This window comes from Mustela putorius, unplaced genomic scaffold, assembly GCF_011764305.1.
Source record: "Mustela putorius furo isolate JIRA1106 unplaced genomic scaffold, ASM1176430v1.1 tig00003853_pilon_pilon_pilon, whole genome shotgun sequence".
Lineage (NCBI taxonomy): Eukaryota > Metazoa > Chordata > Mammalia > Carnivora > Mustelidae > Mustela > Mustela putorius.
The window spans coordinates 40,693,021-40,719,315 of NW_025422005.1; the positions used below are offsets into that span (position 1 = coordinate 40,693,021).

At 36.5% G+C, this 26,295-nt stretch overlaps 1 protein-coding gene and 1 non-coding gene across 8 annotated transcripts in view; one reads left to right on the forward strand and one right to left on the reverse strand.

The window, feature by feature from the left end:
* Positions 1-26,295, reverse strand: part of EPS15 (epidermal growth factor receptor pathway substrate 15) — a 144,974-nt gene that overhangs the window by 20,297 nt on the left and 98,382 nt on the right. For all 7 annotated transcript variants that reach the window (XM_045064509.1, XM_045064508.1, XM_045064506.1 and 4 more), the window contains 8 exons: positions 21,936-22,097; positions 21,305-21,502; positions 14,792-14,995; positions 12,894-13,010; positions 12,602-12,692; positions 9,732-9,767; positions 8,735-8,871; positions 4,164-4,233 (listed from right to left, as the gene is read on the reverse strand). In XM_045064509.1, coding sequence (XP_044920444.1) covers positions 4,164-4,233; positions 8,735-8,871; positions 9,732-9,767; positions 12,602-12,692; positions 12,894-13,010; positions 14,792-14,995; positions 21,305-21,502; positions 21,936-22,097 — 1,015 coding nt within the window. The remainder of the gene's footprint in view (positions 1-4,163; positions 4,234-8,734; positions 8,872-9,731; positions 9,768-12,601; positions 12,693-12,893; positions 13,011-14,791; positions 14,996-21,304; positions 21,503-21,935; positions 22,098-26,295) is intronic.
* LOC123387460 lies at positions 26,011-26,115 on the forward strand. Its single transcript, XR_006601912.1, has one exon. It is a non-coding gene; the product is annotated as a small nucleolar RNA U13 (small nucleolar RNA).

Consider the following 26,295-nt stretch of genomic DNA (forward strand, 5'->3'; position numbering starts at 1 on the left):
ATTTAAAATAATTTTTATCCAGAGGTCTGCACAAAAACCACTTAACCTGATAGTACTTTAAAGCACCAATGCACTATCATATGTTAACATGGTTTGGAACATTTATGAATGCATACATTTAATTAAATTGTTGCAGTTTTTAAAAATTCAAAGATACTTAAACATGAAACAATAATTTGCCAACTCTCTGAAACCTCTCTGGAAGCTAGTTTTGTGAAAAATAATATGAAAACTCTGGCCCATAGCATGTGTAAGATTCTTTCCAGCTCTAACAAAGGCAGCAATGTTAAGTCTGACAGAAAAAAAATCTGTGGCATCACCTTACTACCGTTTTTACATTATCAGGATTGGATGAGAAGATAAGGCAAAGGCACCATTAACAGAGTGACTAACAGAATGAGCTCTGAAATAAGACATGGATTGGACACTGAGCATGGCAACAATTACTATAGCCGTGGGCAAAATGCTTGACCTAAGTCTCATTTTCCTCATCCTTAAAATGAGAACGAATAGTACCTATCTCTATAACCACTGTAAAGATTAAATGAGGGAAAATGCAAAAATGAAGTTTTAATGACCTTATGTGTGTGGCTTTAAAAAAAAAATGAAAAAGAATGTTCAGATCTCTGGTATTCTGAATCTGTGGAAGATCTGTATAAGTCGGCCTCAGACACAACTAATATGTAGACCATCCCAACTAAAAAGAGTTTTGGGGGAGTGCCTGGGTGTCCCAGTTGGCTGAGTGACTGACTCTTGGTTTTGGATCATGATCTCAGGGTCATGAGATTGAGTCCCACATTGGGCTCCACTCAGCAGGGAGTCTCCCTGAACATTTTCTCCCTCTGGCCCTCCACCAACTTGTGCATGTACATTTCTCTCCTTCGAGTAAATAAATATTTTTTAAGAGAGTTTTTGGTTCTAAGATTCTCATTCAAATCAAGACATTAGCTAAACGGCAGACTAGGAAGATACAGATTCTCATTTGTATATAAGGATGGTTCAACATATGAAAATCAATCAATATAATACATTCCATTAATAGAATAAAGGAAAAAACCCACATGATCCTCTTAATTGAAGCAGAAAAAGTGACAAAATTCAACAATCTTTCATGATAAAAACACTCAGCAAACTAGAAAAAGAAAAAACTACTTCAACATAATCAAGGCCACAGATGAAAAGCCAACAGTGAACATTCTGTTCAATGGTGAGAGACTGAAATTTTTTCTCTAAAGTCTGTAACAAGATAATGACACCCACTTTCACTACTCCAATTCACCACAGAAGTTCTACCCAGTGCAACTAGGCAAGGAAAAAAAAAAAAGGCATCCAAACTGAAAGAAGTAAAATTATCTCTGTTGCATACAACATGATCTCACATGTAGAAAACCATAAAATACCACAAAAAAAAAAAAAACCTGTTTAGAATAAACAGCAAAGTAGCAGGATACAAAATCAAGGCACAAAAATCTGTAGCATGTCTATATATAACAACGAACAATCTGAAAAGGAAATTAAGGTAACAATTTCACTGAAAATAGCATGAAAAAGAATAAAATACTCAAGAATTAACTTAACCAGGGAAGGCATGTAAGCTGACAACTATAAAACATTCAGAAAGAAATGAAAGAAGATACAATTAAATGGAAAGACAACACACTTCATGGATTGGAAAATGTTAAGACGTTAATACTAACCAAAGCAATCTACAGATTCAAAGCAATCCCTATCAAAATCCCAATGACATTTTTTTGCAGAAATAGAAAATTCACACTAACATTCAAATGGAATATCAAGGGAATGAGAACAGCCAAAACAATTTTGAAAAAGAGTAACAAAGTTATAGGTATCAAACTTACTGATTTCAAAACTTATTACAAAGTTACAGTAATCAAACAGTATGGTACTGGCACAAAGACAGACATTTACACCAGCAGAACTGAAGAGAGAGTCCAGAAATAAACCCTTGTGTATATAGACAAATGATTTTCTACAAGGATGCCAAGACCATTCAATGGGGAAAGGTCAAGTCCTTTCAACAAATGGTGTGGGAAAACTGAAAATACACTCTTAAAAGAATGAAGTTGGACTCTTACTTTACAACAAATATAAAAATTAACTCAAAATGCATCAAAGAACTAAATGCAAGACCTAAAGCTATAAAACTTTTAGAAGAAGAAAACACAGGGAAAACCCTCATGACATTGGACTTTCTTGGAATGTCCAAGCAAAAAAAGAAAAAGTAGAGAAACTGGATTTGTGATGGTTACACAACAAAAGCTATCTTCTGCTTTGAAACCATTCATGATTTACCCTAAATGGAGGTGATCTCCCTTTCCTTTAAATTTGTGCAGCTTTAATGAATTTCCATGGCACTTAGCATTCCAGTCAAGAGTTAATTACAGTTGACCCTCGAACAACATGGGTATGGAGTGTGTGGAGTCATTTATATGCAGATTTTTCTCAATAAATGCAGCACTGTATTATCAATGTATTTTCCTTATGATTTTCTCAATACTGTTTTCTCTAGCTTACTTTATTGTAAGAATACATATAACATACAAAATATGTGTTAACTGACTATTTACATTATTGGTAAGGGTGCCAGTCAACATCAGGATATTAGTAAAGGTTTTGGGGAATCAACGGTTATACGCAGATAAGCAACAGCATGTTGGGGGAGGGACAGCATCCCTAACCCTCATATTGTTCAAGGGTCACCTGTAAAAATATTTTAACTTTTCATTTTATTTTCTTAGCTTACCCTTTCTAATCATACAATATCCTTAGCTATATATTAATTCATCAGCTCAATAATGAGAGTCTAAAAAAAGCACATGTATTTTAAAACTATATTAATTTAACCACTGTTACTACAATAAGCCTTTTAGAAATCTTATTTGCTGTTAATTCTAAGTTTTGGATTAAATCAATACCCAGCACTACATTAAATCTGGTTTTCTACATATCTGCTTTTTTTACTCAATTCCTTTTGTTACTCATATTGGAAGTTAAATTTCAACCTGAAAAAAAAACTCACACTGCTAAATCTCATCTTGTTTTAATTTGTACAATACCAGACATTTAAATTGTTAGGGCATTTCTACAAATCATTCTCTATGCTCATAATCCTCAACTTTTCATATCAGCAAATTTGTGTACTGAATAACTCACCCTATTTACATCTGGAAAAATAAGGAATCCTGTTATCAGCATGATACCTGAGGTATTCACATGTTTGAGTCTGCTTCCCTCTGATTCCCTGCTCTCCCACACAATAGCTGGTCTGTTTTATTTTTAAATGGATAGTGAGAAAGTTACAGAAGCTTTTAGACTCTGTCAGACTTTGGTTTGAATTTCAGTTTCAACTGGTTCAAATCTAGTAAATTGTATAATCTTATCAAGTTACTTAAAGTTCCTGTCCTCAGTATTCTGATCTTTAAAATGGAAATATTACTTAAAAGGATAAATGGAAAATTAACTGCCATAAATAAAGCCTAAAGACTGGATGCTAGAGTAACATTTCAATTTTCTCTGTGTTATTAAAAGATCTCACCCACTACTTGTACAGCTATCATTATTACCTACTAGAAGCAATCTATAAGTTTAGGCCAAGATCTGTAAGAATCATTGCTGACTGTCAAAATGCCAAACACTGCCTTTTAACAAGGAAAAAAAATTTTTATTGGCTTTACTGGCTAGAGTACATATTCTAGTAAGATTTTTTTTTTTTTTAATGAAGTATAGCTGAGACACAATGTTACATTCGTTTCAGGTGTACAACATAGTGATGTGACAAGTTTATACATAAGCTTCCCATGAGCATAGCTACCATCTGTCCCCATACAACACAAATTTATAAGACCATTGACTGTATTTCCCATACTGTACATTTCATTCCCATGATTTATTCATTCTATAACTGGAAACCTGTCTCCCACTCCCCTCTCGTAAGATCTTTAACATGAATAATTAACGAGATAAATAAATGATAAGAAAATTAGAGAGTGATATGCCAACAACTGCCATCATTACTGGTAGATTACAACTTGCTGTAACTACGCAATAATTTTACAGCCTTAGGTAAGTAAGTAGGACAATTATATTTGGAAACCAGAAAAAGAAGCTTAAAGAAAAGGGTAACTGATCAATTATCTCCTTACCTGAATCACTCGCTGCAACAACAACTGTTCCACCAGGAGCAAAAGGATCGTTGTGCTTCAATGTTTCTACCTAAACAAATTGCACAAAATCATGACTTAAGAGAGGCGATATTTCATAGCTGAAACCTCATGGCCACACCAAAGAAAATATTCTTTACAAAATCTTAATTAAGAAATACAAGGCATTGGGGCACCTGGGTGGCTCAGTGGGCGGGGCCTCTGCCTTCAGCTCAGGTCATGATCTCAGAGTCTTGGGATAGAGCCTCACATCAGGCTCTCTGCTCAGCAGGGAGCCTGCTTCCCCCCCACCCCACGCCTACTTGTGATCTCTCTGTCAAATAAATAAATAAAATCTTTAAAAAAAAAAAAGGAAAGAAATACAAGGCATTAGGAATTAATGCTTCCCCTAATGATTTGCAATCTTATTAAACTAAATGACACATACCATTTTCTAGTCTTTTATTGGGTAATATAATAGCCATTCAATATAGTATATGAAACACATATGGTTTAACAAGTAACTATCAAATGAACTCCTTTGTTATCACCTTTCAAGAAACTGCCAACACTTGGTAAGTCTTCATCCCCCCTCTGTAGAGGTGATTACTACCCTGACTTTGGTGGCATTCATCTCTTTTCTTCATTATTTTGCTACTAGTACAGATACACCCTGTTTTAACTTTTTGTATTGAAGTAATTTTAGATTTCTACAACAGTTGTAAAGATAATACATAGAGTTCTCATATATCCTTCACCCAGGTTCCTCTAATGTTAGTACCTCATATAATCACGGTACATCTATTAAAACTAAGGAATTAACACTGGTACAAAACTGTAAACTATAGGCATTATTTGGAATTCACCAGTTTTTCAATTAAGGTCCTTCTGCTATTCCAGGATGACATGCTGTATTTAGGATGCATACTATTCTAACTCTTAAATATCCTAGTACTTAATATCAGAAAATGCCAGATTGACTTTCTAGTTATAGCATTCTGCCCATCAGAGGAACATACACAGGTATTCCAGAGGAAGATGGGGGTGGGGGCATGGGGAGAAGTGGAGGGGAGGAAAAGAGGGAAGAAAGAAGGGAGCGAGGGAGGCAGGGAGCCCTGCAAAAAAGATCCTGCTACTTTCAATAATAAACCACTTAAGAATCTGGACCAAGTGGCAAGGGTGAGTGGCCAGAGTGAGGACTTTACCAGAAGCCAAAGAGTTCCACAACAGAACTGTTTTCCTAACTTATTTTGGTTTTTAATCATAGTCAAACAAATTATATAGGAAGAAAAGTGAATTTTCTCTTTCTGGTATCAGGCCCTCTTAAGAGGCCAATGAAAGCCTTAGCAGACAGTTACATGAAAGGGGAATAAAAAGGGTTTGGGAACCTGTATCTCCTCTGACTCATGGCTATCAATGTCATCTATATTATAGGCTCTATTTCTAATCATTAAGAAATTAGTTATTAGAATTGAACATCAAATGGAGCAGAGAACCCGATGTGGGGCTCGATCCCAGGACCCTGGGATCATGACCTGAGCCGAGGGCAGAGGCTTTAACCCACTGAGCCACCCAGGCGCCCCTAACAGGCCTGATTTTTAACAAAAGCTTATAGATTTTAATCACCATCACAGAGAGACAGACAAAAAGCAGGCCTACTTAAGTGTCAGGTTTAATTTCTATTCCTTCCTCATAATACACTGTGTCACCACCTAAAGGATCATTGAGACAGCAGGGGGGAACAGGATGGACTGCATAGCCTTTGAAAGAATGAGGCCATTAGACTCTATGTCATCTTCAGTTTGATAATTAGGCAATTTAATACACAAAAGTAATTTTCATAACTATAATTCAGATAGTATTTTATAGAATAAAGGTTCCAAAATCCTCCTACAAGGTCACCAAATTTATTATTGAAATTCTCTCTCTTCCATATTAGCCATCTACTCCCCACTCTGACTGTATGACTTAGTACCCACACTAACTATCTATCTACCCACACTAGCTATCATACACTAGCTAGGAAAGTAAGAAATAGTTGTTTTGTTTCACTTGGTTTTTTAAACTATGTCCCTCTGAAAGCAGAGACTAGTCTTGAGGGAAATAGGAAAGACTTTAGGGGAGAGATTCAGATCTAGAAACATAATCAGAGGCCTGTTTGAAAAGAAGGAAGATCACAATACTTATGGGCTCTGTAGCTGGGAAGAATTAAGTTTAAATCTTGGACTATAGGACTTAGATTTTGGTCAGATAAATGAAGGTTTGAATTCAGTTCTACCACTTACTAACTTACTATCATTTAACCTCTAAGTCTCATTTACCTTATCTTTAAAATGAGAATGGTAACAAGAGTTTCACAGAAATAGTTTGAAGATGAGATGGGTAGCACATGAACAGAGCCTAGCACCATGCCTGGTACATAGAAGAGAGGAGATAAGCAAAGCTATTGTTATATTGTCAATTTGGCTTTTTGTTTTGTTTTTAATGGAGAAATCCCGAGCAGTCAGCAAGGGCAATAGAGCTTTCAAAAACTGGGGAGGAAAGAGAAGAAGTAAATAGGACAAATTGTGGAGAATTTTCATCAGGCAAGAGGAACAGCAGAAATTTGTTTTACTTTTAAATTAGGAAGAGCTACTTTGGTTTTCTTGCTCTTTAAAGATAAAAGTGGAGAATGAGAGACTAGAATAAGGTACAGGAAAAAAATTCAGGTTGCAGACAATTTTAGAAGAATTTGGCAAATGGGTCCACGCTGCAAACTAAGTGTAGGAAAACAGAGTATCCAGTAGCCTGTGGAAACCACAAATATTCAGTTACAGAGGCACTTGCCTCTGTATATCAATGGAAAATACCAGCTGTTGGCCAAATAGCTCTTTACTGAGCACAGTAGGAAAGCAATTAAAGAATATCAGAATTTATTAACTTTAAAAGAATCAATTATTCTTTTAAGGGAGTATTTTTTTTTAAGATTTTATTTATTTGTCAGAAAGAGATATCACGAGTAGGCGGAGCGGCAGGCAGAGAGAGAGAGGAGGAAGCAGGCTCCTCGATGAGCAGAGAGCCCAATGTAGGACTCAATCCCAGGACCCCGGGATCATGACCTGAGCGGAAGGTAGAGGTTTTAACCCACTGAGCCACACCGGTGCCCCATCTTTTAATGGAGTATTCTTAATCTAAGAGAATTAGAAGACAAAATTTTTGCTTCAAATTGCTCCATCAATTTTTCTTGTCTGGGTGAAACATCCTGCTTAACAAAATAATCCTCTAAAAGACAATTATCTATGATCTCTCTGATATGAGGAATTCGAAAGGCAGGGCAGGGGGGCAGGGAGGGAAAAAATGAAACAAGATGGGGCTGTGGAGGGAGACAAACAGTAAGAGACTCTTAATCTCAGTAAACAAACTGAAGGTTGCTAGGGGCTGGGGAAAGGAGGGATAGCGTGGCTGGGTTATGGACACTGGGGAGGGTATGTGCTATGGTGAGCCCTGTCAGTTGTGTAAGACTGATGATTCACCAGACCTGTACCCCTGAGGCAAATAATACATTATGTGTTAATTAAGGCAGAACAGGCAGAGGGAGAAGCAGCCTCCCCGCTGAGCAAGGAGCCCCATGCGGGACTCAATACCAAGACCCTGGGATCATGACCTGAGAGGAAGGCAGTTGCTTAACCAACTGAGCCATCCAGACATCCTTACATGGAGGTTTCTTAAAATATCTCATTATATTACTCTATTTTGGGTATGTTTAAATTTCCACAATATATTTTCTTTTAAAGCCTCCAGACGATAAAGCACTTAGCTGTATAACCTTTGTTACTTCCAAGTCCCAGTGTTCTTATTGTTAAAACAGGGCTACCAATACCTACTTTGCAAGGTTGTGAAGATCACAAAAGAGAGTCTGACATTTAGTAGGAATTTGTATTTCTCTACAAGATTAACATGCATGTGTTATTAAATATATATAAAATGTGTCTATAAGTGATTTTTTTTTAAAGATTTTATTTATTTATTTGACAGAGAGAGATCACAAGTAGGCAGAGAGGCAGGCAGAGAGAGAGAAAGGGAAACAGGCCCCCTGCTGAGCAGAGAGCCCGATGCGGGACTCGATCCCAGGACCCTGAGATCATGACCTGAGCCGAAGGCAGCGGCTTAACCCACTGAGCCACCCAGGCGCCCCGCATCTATAAGTGATTTTATCTTTCTAAAACATCAATGCTATTTTTAGGTTGATTTTCATTATTTCAGTAATGTATAGCAAACATTTCTAAAAAGCTTTAAAGACTGGTTAATGGATTTCGAACCATTTATTTTATATATGTCAATTGGATAATATTTTATCCTTATTAAGGATGGACTTGATTTTTAGATGAAATTAAGCTAGTCCAGCTAATTACAAGGGCAGATAAAGCTGTGAAATGCCAGTCTGAACCAAAAACTGGATGGACTGGATGAGACTGACATTTTCACATAGCCCATCAAAAGTAATCTAAAAGAGGATCCTTTCATTACTGTATATTTCAAGAAACTCACCTAGGATGACTGTTATCCATGTAACAGTTTTTAACCCTCCTACTTACCGAAGTATTACTGCTGTTGCTGGCTGCACTGAAAGGGTCAGTACTTGAAGTGGCAAAAGGGTCAGCAGAAGACTGCTTGAAGAAACAGTCAGATGCAAATGGATCTGAACCTTTGAAAGGATCACCTCCAAATGGATCTAAGAAAATACAGCACATATATGAAAGACTGAAAACTACTACACTAAATTTCCTATCACCTGAAGGTATAATAACTGCCTTAATTAAAAGACATTTTGAACTTCTGCAGAATCTAAATTAGGTATTTGGCATTGCGATTATTGACCATAAAAAAACAGTTGTACCTAAAACAGCTTTAATTAATATTCTTTTTCCTACTTGCTCATCATTCACCCAAAGCAAATCAATAATTCTAATACTTATTACACAAAGATTACTTGTATGCTAGGTTGAAATAATTCCCTTAAACTAGTGATTCTAATTTTAGGGGAAGAGAAATCACAAATTCCTTTGTGATTTTGTGAAAAGATAGTCTCTCCCCTAATAAACTTATTTTGGAACAGGTTTGAGAAGCATAATAAATGGTACACAAGACCAGGTAAAGAATATCTTATCAAGCTTGAGATTTAGTAATTCTTTAAGATGTTTCCTTCCCCCCATTCATATGCTATAATCTTAGGAAAACAAAATGTTCTAAACACTGAAGTAGTATAGATCACTATACTCATCTACTCCTTGGCTAACAAGGAAAAATCAGTCTAAATGTTATTAAAAGTTTCAAAATATAAACACTAATGTAATTTAAATAATAAAGCTAATAGTTAATTAAGCAAATTGACAAGAATCTACCAATTTCTCTCTGAAAATGCCAGGCACATACAACCTTTAGTGGGGACTTTTATCAGTTTAAAAACTGAATAAAAAGCAAGTCTACTTCCTATAATTACCTTATTTTGATCCTTCATTTATAAATATAACACAAGTTTATAATTAAACAGAATGAAATTATAGCTAAGTTGGACCTCAATGATATACATACCAATTTTTCCAAAAGGATCATCTTTGAAAGGATCACCTGTGACAAAATAAATAAGCAGAAATCACAATAACAATATTTACTGTTGGGACATCACTACTTAAAGGTAACTTTAAACAGAAGCAAAATTTCTAAAAGCAAAGTCTTTTTGGTTAGCTCTACCTCAAAGTAGATAAAACACTAAATGCCATGCATTTTTAGGAAACATTTAAAATAATAAAGAGTAAAGGCAGAACATCAACATACCTCACAAACGAAGCAATTTTCTTCTAATGACTCCTTTTTTTTTTTAAAGATGTAATTTATTTATGTGAGAGAGAGAGTGCGTGCACGAGCAGGGAGAGGGGCAGAGGGAGAAGCAGACTCTCCACTGAGCAGGGAGCCTGATGTGGGGCTCAATCCCAGGACTCTGGGATCATGACCTGAGCCAAAGGCAGATGCTTAACTGTCTGACCCCGGGCATCCCAGAAGAAGCAAATTTCAACTGGAGCCAACTATACTTACCCCCTGATCACCAGCTGAGGTTACAAATAGAAGGGAAAAGACAGGCAGAACAGCAATAATTTTACTAACAGAATTCTCTGTTCTTCATAGAATTCTAAATGGGTATTACCATCACTACTCCAGAAACAAAGACACTCAGCCTATTGAAGCAAAAAATAATTCTAGAACTACAGAGTTCAGAAATAAACCCTTACATTTATGGTCATTTGATTTTTGACAAGAGTGCCAAGACAGTTCTATAGGTCAAACATAATCTTTTCAACAAATGGTGCTGGGACAACTGGATATCCACATACAAAAGAATAAAGCTAGACCCCCTATCTCATACCACAGTCCAAAATTAACCAAAAATAGATCAAAGATCTAAATGTAATAGCTAAAACTATAAAACTCTTAGAAGAAAACCTAAGAGTAAATCTTCATGACTTTGGATCTTAGACATGATATGAAAAGCCCAAGTGACAAAAGAAAATATAGATAAATTGGACTTCATCAAAATTAAGACAATGCAAAATACAAGAAAATATTTGCAAATCACATATTTGATTAAGGACTTAGATTCAGAATATATGAAGAACTTTTATAAGTCAACAAAAAGATGAACAATAAAAAATGGTCAAGTTCTTTGAATGAACATTTCTCCACATAAGTTATACAAATGCCCAATAAGGACATAGAAAGATGTTCCACAAAAGGTATTTGCAAAGGACATACCCAGTAAGGGGTTAGTATCCAAAATATATAAGAACTTATAAAACTCAACACCCAAAAAAACAAATAATCCAATTAAAAAGTGGGCAGGGATTCCTGAGTGGCTCAATCAGTTAAGCACCTGACTTTGGCTTATGGCATGATCTCAGGGTCCTGGGATCAAGCCCCACATCGGGCTTCATCCTCAGCAGGGAGTTGGCTTCTCCTTCTGCACCTCCCCGCCAATACTCTCAATCACTCTCTCTCTCAAATAAATAAAATCTTAAAAAAAAAAAAAAAAGTGGGCAAGACATGAATAGACATTTTTCCAAAGAAGATACAGAAATGGCCCAAAGACATGTAAAAAGATGTTCAACATCACTCATCATGGAAGTGCACATCAAAACTACAATGAGATAATGCTTCACACCTGTCAGAATGGCTAAAATTAACAACACAAGAAACAACAGGTGTTGACAAGGATGCAGAAAAGGGGAACTCTCTTGCACTGCTGGTGGGAAAGCAAACTGGTACAGCCACTCTGGAAAACAGTATGGAGGTTCCTCAAAAAGTTAAAAATAGAACTACCCTATGATAAAGCAACTGCACTACTAGGAATTTACCAAAAGAATACAAAAATACTAATATGAAGGGATACATGCACCTCAATGCTTACAGCAGCATGATCTACAATAGCCAAGTTATGGAAACAGACCAAATATTCATCAACTGATGAATGGATACAGAAGAGGCAGTATATATACAGATATGAAATACATATATACATGAAATCTTATTTCCAACAACATGGATGGAACTAGCGTGTATTATGCTAAGTGAAATAAGTCAGAGAAAGACAAATACCACATGATTTCACTCATATGTGGAATTTAAGAAACAAAACAAATGATCCTGGGGGGAAAAGAGAAAGAGGCAACAAACCAAGAAACAGACTTAACTACAGAGAAGAAACTGGTGGTTATCAGAGGGGAGGTGGGGTAGGGGGAATATTAAATGGGTGATGGACATTAAGGAGGGCACTTCTTGTGACAAGCACCAGGTGTTGTATGTAAGTGATGAATCACTAAATTCTAATCCTGAAACAAATATTATACTGTATGTTAACCGACTGAAATGTAAATAAAAACTTAGAGAGAAAAAAAACTGTAATAAACTGACAATCAGTTTCACAAACTGATTTGGAATAAATAAAATGCAAAAAGAGTTTTGACACCAGTGGTATTTAATATAGTTTACACTGACATCAGGTATTTCAATTCACTAAACTCCTATTTCTTCAAAAAGACTACAGGCACCTTAAGGGCAGGGATCTAGGTTGTAACTGCTTTAGATTCCACTGTTTTAAAAGCATGGTGTTGGCACTCTGGTAAAAAATTGCTGGTTGACTTAAGAGTACCTAGTCTCCTCTCCTGGTCCATAATACCTTTCTTTGGTCCTTATTCTGAAGAAGAAACATGCTCTTAATCAGGGGCTCCATCCCAGGAGTTTGTTGCCTGATGAGGACAAATACCAGCAAATATAAGCATATCACATCTCTACACCCCTCTAGTTTTGCTGTTAACAAATAGGATCTTAAAACTGAGCCCTAATTCCTATATAGTTACATGAAAAAGACTTTTTTTTTGGTAAATCCATAATATAAAAATAAGAGTACTTACTGCCAACAAAAGGATCAGACTGGAAAAAATCCAAGTTTGTATCTGCAACAGGATCTGTCAGTGAACTTGATTCTACATTAAATGGATCTCCCTAAAAATAATTTTAAATCAAAAAGTATTATTTTAGAAACCAGTTATAAGATGTAACATTTTAAAATAAAATAACATGCTTTGAAAAAAATAACAAATATTTCTGTAGTCATAAAGTTCACTTAATACATTTTTCTTTCCTTAGCCTAAAACATCTAGGAAAACTTGTAACAAGAACATTTACATATAAAATTATTTTTACCTCTTTTGAATGTCTGTCACTATTAAATTCAGGACAAACTTTCTCAAGAACAGTTGTAGTTGCCACTTCATTATCATCAGTCACACCAGAAGGCAGTATTTCAGGACTACTTCTTGCCTACGAAATATTAACGTTATATGGACTAAAGATATATTTTCTATTTGGCAGAGGAAACTGACAAAGGATAACAAAAAATTGCTAAAAATACAGAAGACAAGCAGAATGTATTCATTAAATGAGTTCTTCTCTTAAAATCCTTCTTAGGAAAACAGTACCATTAAGCATCAAAGTCACTCAGGCCAGAAAACTTAAAACCACTTAACCACTTCCCTCGTGTCATTTCCCAGCTAGCCTCCAAGTCTTGCTGAGTTCACCTCCTACTTCCTTCGCAGATCCATTCCTTTCTTTCCTCATTGTCACTATTATCCATTTACAGTACCATCCTGCTCCGGAGTAACCTTCTAACTGCCTTCTTGCCTCCAATATGTGCCCTTCCAACTGGTCCTTCTTGTAGTAGCTAAAGGAATAGATCTAAAATATCTGATTGGGGCTCTTATGTTTAAACATCCTTCAATGGCTTCCCCTTGCTTTCTGGATTTAGACCAGTAGGTAATAGGGCTTAAGAAGTGGCAGGGGAAATCTTCATTTCATACCACACTATGTCCTTGAAGGATAACTTTTTGTATTTAAAAGAACAGTGTATAATGTATCTAAGACTGCAACACCTAAATACAAATCAAGTCTGTTAATATTATGTCTTTAGTATCTCTCACACTTGTATTCTTCTCATCATCCCTCCTATTACTGCTTCAGTTTAGGCTAAAACAATCTCACACAGATCATTCCAATAGTCTCTTAACATATCTCCCTGCATCTAGTCCTACTCTCAAATCCATTTTTTATATTTTTCTAAAAGGTAAATGCAATTATGTCACAACTTGCTTAAAATTCTTCAATGGCTACTCACCACAGTAAGATAAATCTCCCAATGCTTCAAAATGAATCCAAATTTCTTATTCTCTGTCCCTTTCTGACCTAAAAGTAGTCATTTTTATCCAGGGGGCACCTCATAATCACCCACGGAATATTTTGTAAAAATACAGGTACATGGCACCATCCCAGAAACTCTAGCTCAGCAAGTCTGTAATGGGGTGCAGACATCTATATTTTATTTAAGAGATAATGCAGGAAGCCACTATGAGAGGGCATCATTTCCTACTAATACTCCCCGCACCATCACAAGATATCCTTTGAGAACTTCTTATGACCCTGTTCAGCATGATTCTCCCATCTTATACCTATGCAAATGCTGTTTTCTCTGCCAGGAATATATCACCTTCTTCTTTGCTTAACACTTCTTATTCTGAAGCTCACCTATAAAGCTTTCTCTATACAATCTTGAGCTCCTCCAAGCTGTCCTCCCTGACTATCACAGCCCTTCACAGTGTTACACTGCTAGACTGTATGCTGCTTAAAGGCAGGGTTACAGTCTTTTGTCTCTGCAGCTCTCACATATAACAGCAGCACTGCTGTGTGCTCTCTAAGTACCTAGTAAATAAATCTATTCAACATTAGGAGATAAAGAATTACTTTCAGCATTGGGTGAGAATATTTTTTAAAAAAAAAGTTTTAAAAAGTTACTATCTATCGAGCTACTGTTTTGAAAACATGCTTTATAACAAATGGATTGGTTAAAATCACATTTTTACACTAGTTAAAAGTGTCAGAACTATCGGATCAGAGTACCTACTCTTTCTCTCTGGGGAAAAAAATCAACTGTCCTCAGATGAGGCAAGGTTCCATATTTATATTAAGTATGATGTCAACAAAAACTCTGAGCTGAATTAATTTTTTTCTTCTGAACTTGATTATGAAGGTTATAGAACAATTAGACTTACTGGAGACTCCTGGTGTATGGGCTCTGACTCCAACATGCCTTGGCTGTCAGCATGCTCATTAAGGTTAGCTGTTTCACTGCTGCTGGTGCTAAGGCTGCAATAATCTGTAGCACCATTTATAAGAATGCTGTGTGGGCTACTGCACCAATTTAATTGATTATTATGGTTTTCCAGCTCTTTCATTTCCATCAGCTTCATTTGCATCTGTCAACACAAAGTAGAAATACAAAACACAATTTATTACTAGAAGAACCCAAAACATAAAAAGAGCTACATCCTTAGACTCAAAGATAAGTTTGCTTCCATTAAGGAGAATCCTCTGGGAATGCAGCACGATTTAGAGAGATTTCAGTAATCCATCCCAGTAAGTCTTCTTGACATTACGGTATACATGGATTTGCTTTTGCACATCTTTTTAAAGCTCCAAGAATTGTGATTCAAATATTTACATCTTGGTATCCTTCACAGATAACCGGAAAAAGGGTCAGGGTACTGGGAAAAGATGGCAAAGTAACAGAACAAGAGAAGATTTTGTGATGAAGCTCTGGGGGGTAAAAAAAAAAAAAAAGGAAGTTCAGGGAGAGAACACAAGGATTTAGGCCATCCATAACTCTATTGGGAAGGAGAGGAGTGAAGACTAAGGTAAAAGGAGCTACTGTCCTATGCTCCAGCATTATTTATTAACGGGCTAGAGAGCTAGGAGTGGTCTCTAAAATCTAAGCTATTCTAAACATGTTAAATAAAGGACAAAGTATTTTCTGGACATTTCATAAATCAAGGCTCAGTTCCCCTAATCTTATTTTCTGCATAAGGTTTTTAAGTTGCTCATTTTAGAATCTGTAATTCTCCACAGATCTTTTCAGGGCCATAACCTGGGAAAAGAACACTATATTCAACTGGGAAAACAGATGTCAGTCAATCTCTGTCACCTTCTAGTCGAGATCTTAGTTAAAGTAACCTCTTCAAGCCTTTATTTCTTAATCCATAAAGTAAGACCTTTCTCCACAGATGATTATATGAGGCAAAGATATATCTGAAAGAACTCTGTAAAATGTAAAGGTTTGTATAAATAATGGACAATGTGTATAAAAGTGCCTAGCACACTGCGTTTCTCACTATTGTACCAATTAAGTTTCCCTGTTTCTTTTCTACTAATTCACTCCGTTTTTAAAAAGCTAAAGACCTTGAGCTCTTTGAGGGTAGGAACCACAACTTTTGCTATCAACTTGGTACTGCCAACATCTACCACAATGATGTATATACTATAGTGCTTAATTTATGTTTACTAAATGGACATAGTATTGTGCATATAAATTTAAACAATGTATATCAGTAAGCATTTGTATCTATTACAGTGCACTGTATTTAGTAAACAATCCAAAATACTACATATCTGTAATACACAGCATGTGCCTTGTATATTCCTAGTGATATTAAGTTGCGGCTTATAAAACATTTTTTTAACATTAATTTATGGAAAGAAATAGATTTTACATCCTAACCCAGTAAATACATGTATTTATTTGGCTAGGTCTCTCTGTGTGTATATATACACATCAACACATATGTGCAATATAGACACATTCATCTATAACGTGTAATTTATATGCACATACATATGTATATACAGTTGTGAAAAAGTTTCATGAAGTAATATGTATCCTTATTCCATGTAATGCACCATCATTTTTCCTATTCTGTCTTCTTTCTTTTTTTTTTTCTGTCTTATTTCATTCTTATTTTTTGTATACAAAGTATGTCATTATTTTTTCTAAACAAAAAACAACTTGTATAGGAATACATATGAATGCACAGGCACACAGAGAGGTGCATCCATGTACAGACAGAATTCTAAAAAGATACCATGCTGCAAATATTGTTTTTCTCCAGGAAGTAGAAATGTCAGACTTTTCACTTTCTATTTTATTTTTTTTTTAAAGATTTTATTTATTTATTTGACAGAGAGAGATCACAAGTAGGCAGAGAGGCAGGCAGAGAGAGAGAGAGGAGGAAGCAGGCTCCCTGCTGAGCAGAGAGCCTGATGCGGGACTCGATCCCAGGACCCTGAGATCATGACCTGAGCCGAAGGCAGCGGCTCAACCCACTGAGCCACCCAGGCGCCCTTCACTTTCTATTTTAAAAATATACATAGTGTAGTACTCCATTACTACCAACAGTTAACTCAATTTTTTTATATATATGAAAAACTTGCAATGTGTATTAGGGAAAAAAATGTGCATGTATGAAACACTTTTACGTTATAAGGAGAAAATAATTTTAGGTTTTATGGATAAGGCAGTGTTTCTCACTGAGTTAGGCACAATCACTGACTATACTGGCCAGGGAGATGTCTTCTGTGGGGACCAGAAGCAAAGCTCCCCTCTTGTCCATCTGCTTCAGGGCTGTGCAATACCTCCTATTTTCCCAGTCATGGCCCTTCTGACTTTTTTCTTGTCCCTGACTGAACCTATGAAGCTCACAAAATGATCTTAACACCTCAGGCCACATGCATTTGAAGAACAGTAAGACGATGTTTATTCACTTCTAGTTACCAGTATGTCAAGCTGGGTCAGCTCATGGAGTCCCAAATAACCAATACGTTGGTAGTAAGCAGCACCAAAGACTCAAAAGCTCTGAACAATCCAGAACACCCCTGTCTTAATTCATTTTTTAAAAAAATTTTATCATGACCATTAAAATAATTTCAATATCCACTAAACCTTTACAGTCTAAAATTTGAAACCTTAACACTAAAATAATAACCATTATATAGATGAAGCAGTATGTGGAAATACTTGCTTATCAAAGAGTACTATTCAAGACAACCTATTTCTTATAGTTACTTCTGAGACAATAAAATCTTTTTTTTTTTTTTAAAGATTTTATTTATTTATTTGACAGAGAGAGAGATCACAAGTCGGCGGAGAGTCAGGCAGAGAGAGAGAGAGAGAAGCAGGCTCCCGCTGAGCAAAGAGCCCGATGCAGGGCTCGATCCCAGGACACTGAGATCGTGACCTGAGCCGAAGGCAGCGGCTTAATCCACTGAGCCACCCAGGCGCCCCGAGACAATAAAATCTTGAACCAAACTGGGCCTTCTGCGCCTGGCCCTCTCACACACCTGTCACTTAGCCTGTCTTCTTTCTTAGTCTCTGCATAAACTTGGAAGATACAGAAAAAAGAAATTACACAACTAACACAAGTTCTTCACAAACTGTGCAAGAGAAATGCAATAAACTATCACAATGCCAGAAACATTTGTATAAAAACAGTATATACTGAGTAAGTAAGATACACAGAATTAAAGCCAAAGGTTCTTTATTTTTCTTTTCTTTTTCTTACCATAAATATAAAGTAAGAAGTAGAAATGAAAATTTGGCAAGTCAGAAAATTTCCCTAAGTTATACCTCTTTCCAGAAAAGCTGTAGTTTAGCTTTAAAGAGCAATTAAAATTTCAGGATAATTCACAGTTTGGATCTTCATCTTTTAATAGGCCCATGGGGAAATACTGCCCTCTGTGGGAAAGACACACAAGTCACTAAGTCAAATGTAAGAAATCAGTATGTTTATTCTTTTTTTGTGTGTCTGTGGCTGATTTATTTACTTATTTATTTACTTTCCTAAATAAATTCTACACCCAATGTGGGGCTTGAACTTACAACCCCAAGATCAAGAGTTAAATGTGTTACTGACTGAGCCAGCCAGGTGCCCCTAGTATGTCTGTTCTTGAGGTTTGAGATCAGATGCAAGAATATAAATTAATTCCTTCCACAGATAGCAAATATTATCTGGCACACTTCGTAGTATAGTTTGCTGAGATTATTTTCCTTGTTCAGAAACACTGTTTTATTTTCTCAATGATAATTTATAATATCCAGAATCTTTTCTACTTTTCTCATTTATGTTCCTTCCTTTGAAAGAAATTCCCTTTCAAAAAACAAAGAGAAAAGCCAGATACTGGGAGAAATTATTTGCAAATCAAATATCTGATAAGGAACTTACAGCCAGGAAATATTTTTTAAAACTTCTGTAATTTAATAATAATTAGACAATACATTTTTTTTAAATGGGAAAAAGATTTATACAGACATTTTATCCAAGAGGATATACAAATGGGTAATAAGCACATGAAAAGATACTGAGTATTACTAGTTGTTAGAAAAGTAGAAATTAGAAACTATGAGATACCACTTCACACCCACTAGAATGACTGAAATTAGTTAGGTGGACAATAAAGTGTTGGTAAGGTTGTGGAGAAAGAAACTGGAACCCTCATATACTGCCAGTGGGAATGGGAAATGGTATAGCGACTTTGGACAACAGTTTGGCAATTTAAAGTTAAAAAAAAAATTTAAACATAACTTTACAATATAATCAACTATTTCATACTCCCCAAAAATGAAAACACATGTCCACACAAAGAATTATATGCAAATTTTCATAGCAGCATTATTTGTAATAGCCAACAAGTACAAAGATTCCAAATGCCCATTAATCAGTGAGAGATAAACAAAATACTTTATAAATATAGAACGAAATAGTGTTGATACATGCTATAAAACAGATGAGCCTCAAAAACATTATGCTTGTGAAGAAAACCTCAAGAAAAAGACTACAAAGTGTCTGATTTCATCTACATGAAGTGCTCAGAACAGGCAAACATACAGAAGGAGAAAGCAGACGAGTAGTTACCTAAGGGCGGAAGCTGGGACTCACTACAAATGGGTCCAAGGAGTGTTTTAGGAGTGACAGAAATGTTCTAAAACTGAATTGTGATGTTTGAACAATTCTAAGTTTACTGAAAATCATTGAATTGCATCCTTAAAACCTATAAATCTTATGGTATGTAAATCATTTATAAAAAATATTTTAAGTAAACTCAAAGAAGAAAATTATTTTAAAGAATACTCATTCATGGGCGCCTGGGTGGCTCAGTGGGTTAAGCCTCTGCCTTCAGCTCAGGTCATGATCTCAGGGTCCTGGGATGGAGCCCTGTATCGGGCTCTGTGTTCAGCAGGGAGTCTGCTCTCCCCCGACCCCGCCTGCCTGCCTTTCTGCCTACTTGTGATCTTTCTCTCTCTGTCAAATAAATAAATAAAATCTTAAAAAAAAAAAAAAAGAATATTCATTCAGCTGGTAGCATTCCCACTAAGACAGCCTTCTTTTGGGTTACCTGTTTATTGAGTACCTACACTGGGATAAGAATTGTGCTAAATGATGAGAGAAAAAAATGTTTCTAGTCCAAAAAGCTCAGTCTGCTGAGGGAGACAGACACATAAACAAATATGCAGGGGAAAATGTTACTATTGCTGTAACAGAAGCAGAGTACAATATAGACAGGGTTCAGAAAAGGCTGGAAAGCAGTAAGAAATTAAGCCATGTTTTTCAAGATGAGGGAGTAGGTATTCAGCTGTGAGATAAATGAGGGGAAGAAAGGGGGCGCCTGGGTGGCTCAGTGGGTTAAAGCCTCTGCCTTCGGCTCAGGTCATGATCCCAGGGTCCTGAGATGGAGCCTGAGATCAAGCCCCATATGGGGGAGGGGGGTGGTCTCTGCTCAGCAGGGATCCTGCTTCCCTCCCTCTCTGTCTCTGCCTGCCTCTCTGCCTACTTGAGACCTCTGTCAAATAAATAAATAAATAAATAAATGAATGAATGAATGAATCTTTTTACAAAAAAGAGGGGGTGGGGAAGAAAGCCTAACAAGGGGTAGGACTTTGTTACACACAATAATTAACTGAGAACACATGTTAGAAGATCTGGATTCTGGGCTGTGGCTCTTTTAAAGGCAATGTTAACCACAGGTAAGTAAGTTGCCTAACCTTCCTTGGCTTCAGTTTGTTCAAATTTGAAATGAAAGGAATGAGCTACACCATCTCTCTCCTCCTAACCATCTTACTATCATTCTATAAAATATTATTCTCCATTTAGGTTAGCCTAGAAATGACAAAGCAAAAGATCTATACTGTGGACCCACATAACAAAGCATTTTTATCTATATAAAGAACAATTTCCTAATTAAAATAATAAAGGTCACCAAATAAGCTAAGGTTGAGGAGGGCAGGTTACATAAAAACAAACACTTGGAGAGCATTTAGACAATGCTAAACTGTCTCACAGTGTTTAATCCTTTATATTTATTTCATTTAATCCTTACAGCAGACGTAAAAGGTAGAGGGACTATTAATTCTCCAATTTTTAAAAAATTCTCCAATTTTAAAGATGAGGAATCTGATACTAAGATGATTCAGGCAGTAAGTGGCAGAGCCAGAACATGAACCTAAACCATAAATCTACAAAACCCATACCCTTAGCCATGACTCCAGTGATAATAACCAGATGTACAAGATGTATGACAATTTTAACTTATAACAGGCAACAAGAAACCTACTTGTATAAAAAGAATAAAAAAATAACAGACTAGGCAGAGAGGAAAGAACACAAATTGAGAAAGTATTATTTACTAAGAGGATATGGTGAAGCCCCATTTGAGCATGTCTCATTGCCACAAAGACTTACTGAACTGATTTCCTGTTGTGAATCTTGCAGGTGTTGCTGAAGAGGTCCTAGCTGAGCCTTCCCTGACTCCACACTCTCCTCCAATTCTGCTGTTTCTTGCTGTAAGCGACTAAGCTCTTCCCTAGCTTTAGCCAGCTCTTCCTCATAAGTAGAGATCTGAGATTCTTGACTAGTTAATTCAGCTTTCAGGGATGAGATCTGTAACATGGGAGAAATGACAAGGGGGATTTAAAACAAAACAAAACAAAACAAAAAAAAAGAGTTGTCATTAAAATGCTCCATAATGGAAATATGTTTATTTGTTCAGTTTACTATTTTGGTGGGTTTTTTTTTTTTTTTAAGTATGTATTTTTGGTAGAAAAGGGCAATTAGGAAATAAATAGAGGGACTTGAAGGCATAGGTCCCACACTTTCAGCTAAAATTTGGAAAATAATCAGGGTGCCTGGGTGGCTCAGCCAGTTAAAATCTGGAAAAGCAGTACAGGAAGTGCCCCCTTCCCAAAAAGAGGACCTATAGTTTCTGGATGAACAGTGCTCCAACTCCTTTATGTGCCCCAACTGTTGACTAGATTGCTACCTAACAACAAAAGCAGCAACAACAAGCGAAGAATGTTTCCACCCTAGACTTTACCAGCTGGGCCTCCTCAGCACATTTCTTTCTAACTTCCTTCAGTTGCTCCTCCAGCTGGGATTTCTGCTCATCCAGTCCATCAAGGAGTTCCTGTACGTGCTGTTTCTGGGCCTGGAGTTTTTGTAGATTAGTATTCTCCCTTTGAACTTCATCTTGCAGATCCTGAAATACAAGAGTATTAACATTTATTATCTTTGGAGAGTGGGGAAGGTTAACAATTTTTAAAACCCCATCTTAAGGGAATACAAAGTCTTATTAAATATATTGTGTTGGCAGATTGGAGATATCCCAGCTTTAAATACTTTCTTTACTTCAGGATTTCCTCCCTAGACTCCAGATTTTAAAATCCAATTTGCTTACTCAAACCTATCTTTGGATGTCTGATGAGCTTCTCGAACATGTCAAAAACAGAACTCCTGGTATTTCCCCCCCAAAATCTGCTTTATCCTCAATCTTCTCCCTCTTAATTTCTATGGCCAAAAAATCTAGCATGTTCTTTGACTCTTTTCTTTCTCTTACATCTCATCTCCAATCTGTCAGCAAATTTTATTGCTTCTTCCTTCAAAACATATTCAAAATCTGACCACTTTTTTCCTCAACTTTGGTCCAAGTCACCATTCTCTCTCTTGGATTTCTGCCTTCTAGCTGGTTTCCCTGCTTCTACCCAGGCTACCTACAGTTTATTTTCAACCCAGCAGCCACTGAAAAAAAAATCTCTGTCAGATGAGTCACTTCTCTATACAAAATTCGGCACTGATTCCCCATTTCCCTTACTGTAAATACCAAAGCCCTCACAATGGCCCCACAACTTCCAACTTCATTTCCTACTGCACTCTCCCTTGCTCAGTCACTCTGGCCCTGCTGCTGCTCCTCAAACATACCAGACAGGCTCCTTTCTCAGGATCTTCCATTGATTATCCCTTCTACCTAGAAAAAGGTCTTCCCCAGGTATCCATATGGCTCAAACCCTCATCTCTTTCAAGTCTTTGCTCAACTATAACCTTCTCACAGTGAGGCCTTCCTCACCAGCACCATTACCACCACCTCCCTCCCCTAAGTCTCCTTCATATATAGCAGTAGTTTTATTCATTTTCTAGAACAACTTTATTCAGATGAACATACCATACAACTCACCTATTTAAAGTGTACAATTCAACGGCTTTTAGTACCTTCAGAGAGTTACGGAATCATCACAATTTATTTTTAGAACATTTTCAATCACCCCAAAAATAAACCCTATACCCAGTAGCAAGTCACTCTCTATTTCCCTCCCAATCACCCTAGGCAACCATCAATCTACTTTCTATCTTGATAAGCTTTGTCTATTCTGGATAGTTGTTATAAATTAAATCATACAACATCTGGTTTTCTATGACTGACTTCTTTGTGACTTAGCATGTTTTCAAGGCTCATCTGTATTGGTACAAAATAATTATTTTAAACAGCTTTATTTTATTTTTTTATTGTTTCTTTTTTTTTTCCGGGTGTTCCAAAATTCATTGTTTATGCACCACACCCAGTGCTCCATGCAATACATGCCCTCCATAATACCCACCACCAGGCTCACCCAACCCCCCAACCCCTCCAAAACCCTCAGTTTGTTTCTCAGAGTCCACAGTCTCTCATGGTTTGTCTCCCCCTCCGATTTCCCCCAACTCACTTCTCCTCTCCATATCCCAATGTCCTCCATGTTATTCCTTATGCTCCACAAGTGAAACCATATAATTGACTTTCTCTGCTTGATTTATTTCACTCAGCATAATCTCTTCCAGTATCATCCATGTTGATATAGAAATTGGGTATTCATCCTTTCTGATAGAGGCATAATACACGGACCATATCTTCTGTGGCCATTGTTGCTATGAACACTGGGGTACAAACAGCTCTTCTTTTCACTACGTCTGTATCTTTAGGGTAAATACCCAGTAGTGCAATGGTAGGGTCATAGGGTAGTTCTATTTTTAATTTCTTAAGGAATCTCCACACTGTTTTCCCAAGTGGCTCCATCAACTTGCATTCCCAACAACAGTGTAAGAGGGTTCCCTTCTCCACAGCCTCTCCAACACTTGTTGTTTCCTGTCTTGTTAATCTTTGCCATTCTAACTGGTGTAAGGTGGTATCTCAATGTGATTTTGATTTGAATCTCCCTGATGGCTAATGATGATGAACATTTTTTCATGTATCTGTCATTTGTCTGTTAGCTATTTGTATGTCTTCTTTGGAGAAGTGTGTGCTCATGTCTTCTGCCCCTTTTTTGATGTGATTATCTGTTTTGTGTATGTTGAGTATGAAAAGATCTTTATAGATCTTGGGTATCAGCCCTTTGTCTGTAGTGTCATTTGCAAGTATCTTCTCCCATTCCGAGGGTTGCCTCTGTTTTGTTAACTGTTTCCTTTGCCGTGCAGAAGCTTTTGATCTTGATGAAGTCCCAAAAGTTCATTTTCACTTTTGTTTCCTTTGCCTTTGGAGACGTATCTTTTTTAAAAAAAAATTATTTACTTATTTGACAGAGAGAGAGAGAGATCATAAGTAGGCTGAGAGGCAGGCAGAGAGGAAGAAGCAGGCTCCCCACTGAGCAGAGAGCCCGATGTGGGGCTCAATCCCAGGACCCTGAGCCACCCAGGCGCTCCGCCTCTAGGATTTTGATAGATTCCTGCCTCAGGTTGAGGCTTTTATCCATTTGGAATTTATCTTTGTGTATGGTGTCATAGAATGTTCGAGTTTCACTCTTCTATACAGAGCTGTCCAATTTTTCCAGCACCATTTATTGAAGAGACTGTCTTTTTTCCAGTGTATATTTTTCCTGCTTTGTCAAAGATTATTTGACCATAGAGTTGAGGGTCCATATCTGGGCTCTCTGCTCTGTTCCACTAGTCTATGTGTCTATTTTTGTGCCAGTACCATGCTGCCTTGGTGATCACAGTTTATAGCAAAGCTTAAAATCAGGCAATGTGATGCCCCCAGCTTTTTCTTTTTCAACATTTCCTTAGCAATTTGGGGTCTCTTCTGGTTCCATACAAATTCTAGGATTGTGTGTTTTAGCTCTTTGAAAAATGTCAGTGGAATTTTGAATCAGGATGGCACCGAAAGTATAGATAACTCTAGGCAGTACAAACATTTTAACAATTCTTCCAATCCATGAGCATGGAATGCTCTTCAATCTTTTTGTGTCTTCTTCAATTTCTTTCATGACTAAAATTTGATTTACGTATCATAAAATTTGCCCATTTTAAGTATACAATTAAGTAAGTTTTAGCAAATATACAATTGTACAACCATCATCACAATCCAGTTTACACCACTTCCATTATCTGAAAAGTTCCCTCATACTCCTTTGCAGTCAACCCTCACTCCTATTTGAAGCCCCAGGGAACCAATGATTTGTTGTCACTACAGTTTCTGCCTTTTGTAGAAATTTCATATAAATGGAATCATACCATACATAATCTATTGTATCTAGCTTTGTAAATCTAGTCTCAGTTGTTGCATGTATAGGCAGTTTGTTCCTTTTTATTGCTGAGCAGTATTCATTGTATGGATACATATTTGATGGACATTTAGGTTGCTCCCAGTTTTGGGCTATTATGAATAACAGAGCATATAATTTAAATAAATTATATTGCTCATGGTCTACTGCCTTCCACTACAACATAAGCTCCACTAGCTGGGAGGTATTTGTGAGTTTTGTTCACTGCTATCTTCCCAGTTCCCAGTATACAAGAGGTACTCCATAAATATTTGTGAATGATGAGTCACATCATAAAGATGTCAATTCTTTCCCAATTAATCTATACATTTCAATTAAAATCCTAATAAGGCTTTGCAAGAAGCCTGACAAGCTGGTTCTAAAACACATTTAGAAGAAAAAAGAAAAAGAAAGCACAGTAAAACATAAAAGAACTTAACCGACCAGGTATTATGAACTATAGGGGAACTAAAATAATTAAAGACAGTTTGGTATTGATCAAGGATAGAAAAATAGATTGAGGGAACAGAAAAGAGAATTTAGACAGAGATCTAATATACACAGAAATAATGATGTGAAAACATGACATTAAAATTGACTGGAAGGAGGATCCTTTTGTAGTTCATAAACATGATGATTGAGTATTCACACCATTGTGTGACATGTAGCTCCCCTCAAACCTTGTTACAACATCAGCACATTACCCGTCTGACACGAACTTGGAAAAAAAATTGACTGGAAGGAAAAAGAATTAAATATTCAGTATATGTGCTGGGCATACCCATATGGTAAAAAATAAAATAAAAAGAAGACTGTAAATCACATTAAAGAGAAAAATAAAGTCCAGGTGTATTACAGACCTAACTGTGAAAATCAAAACTTTAAAATGTGTGG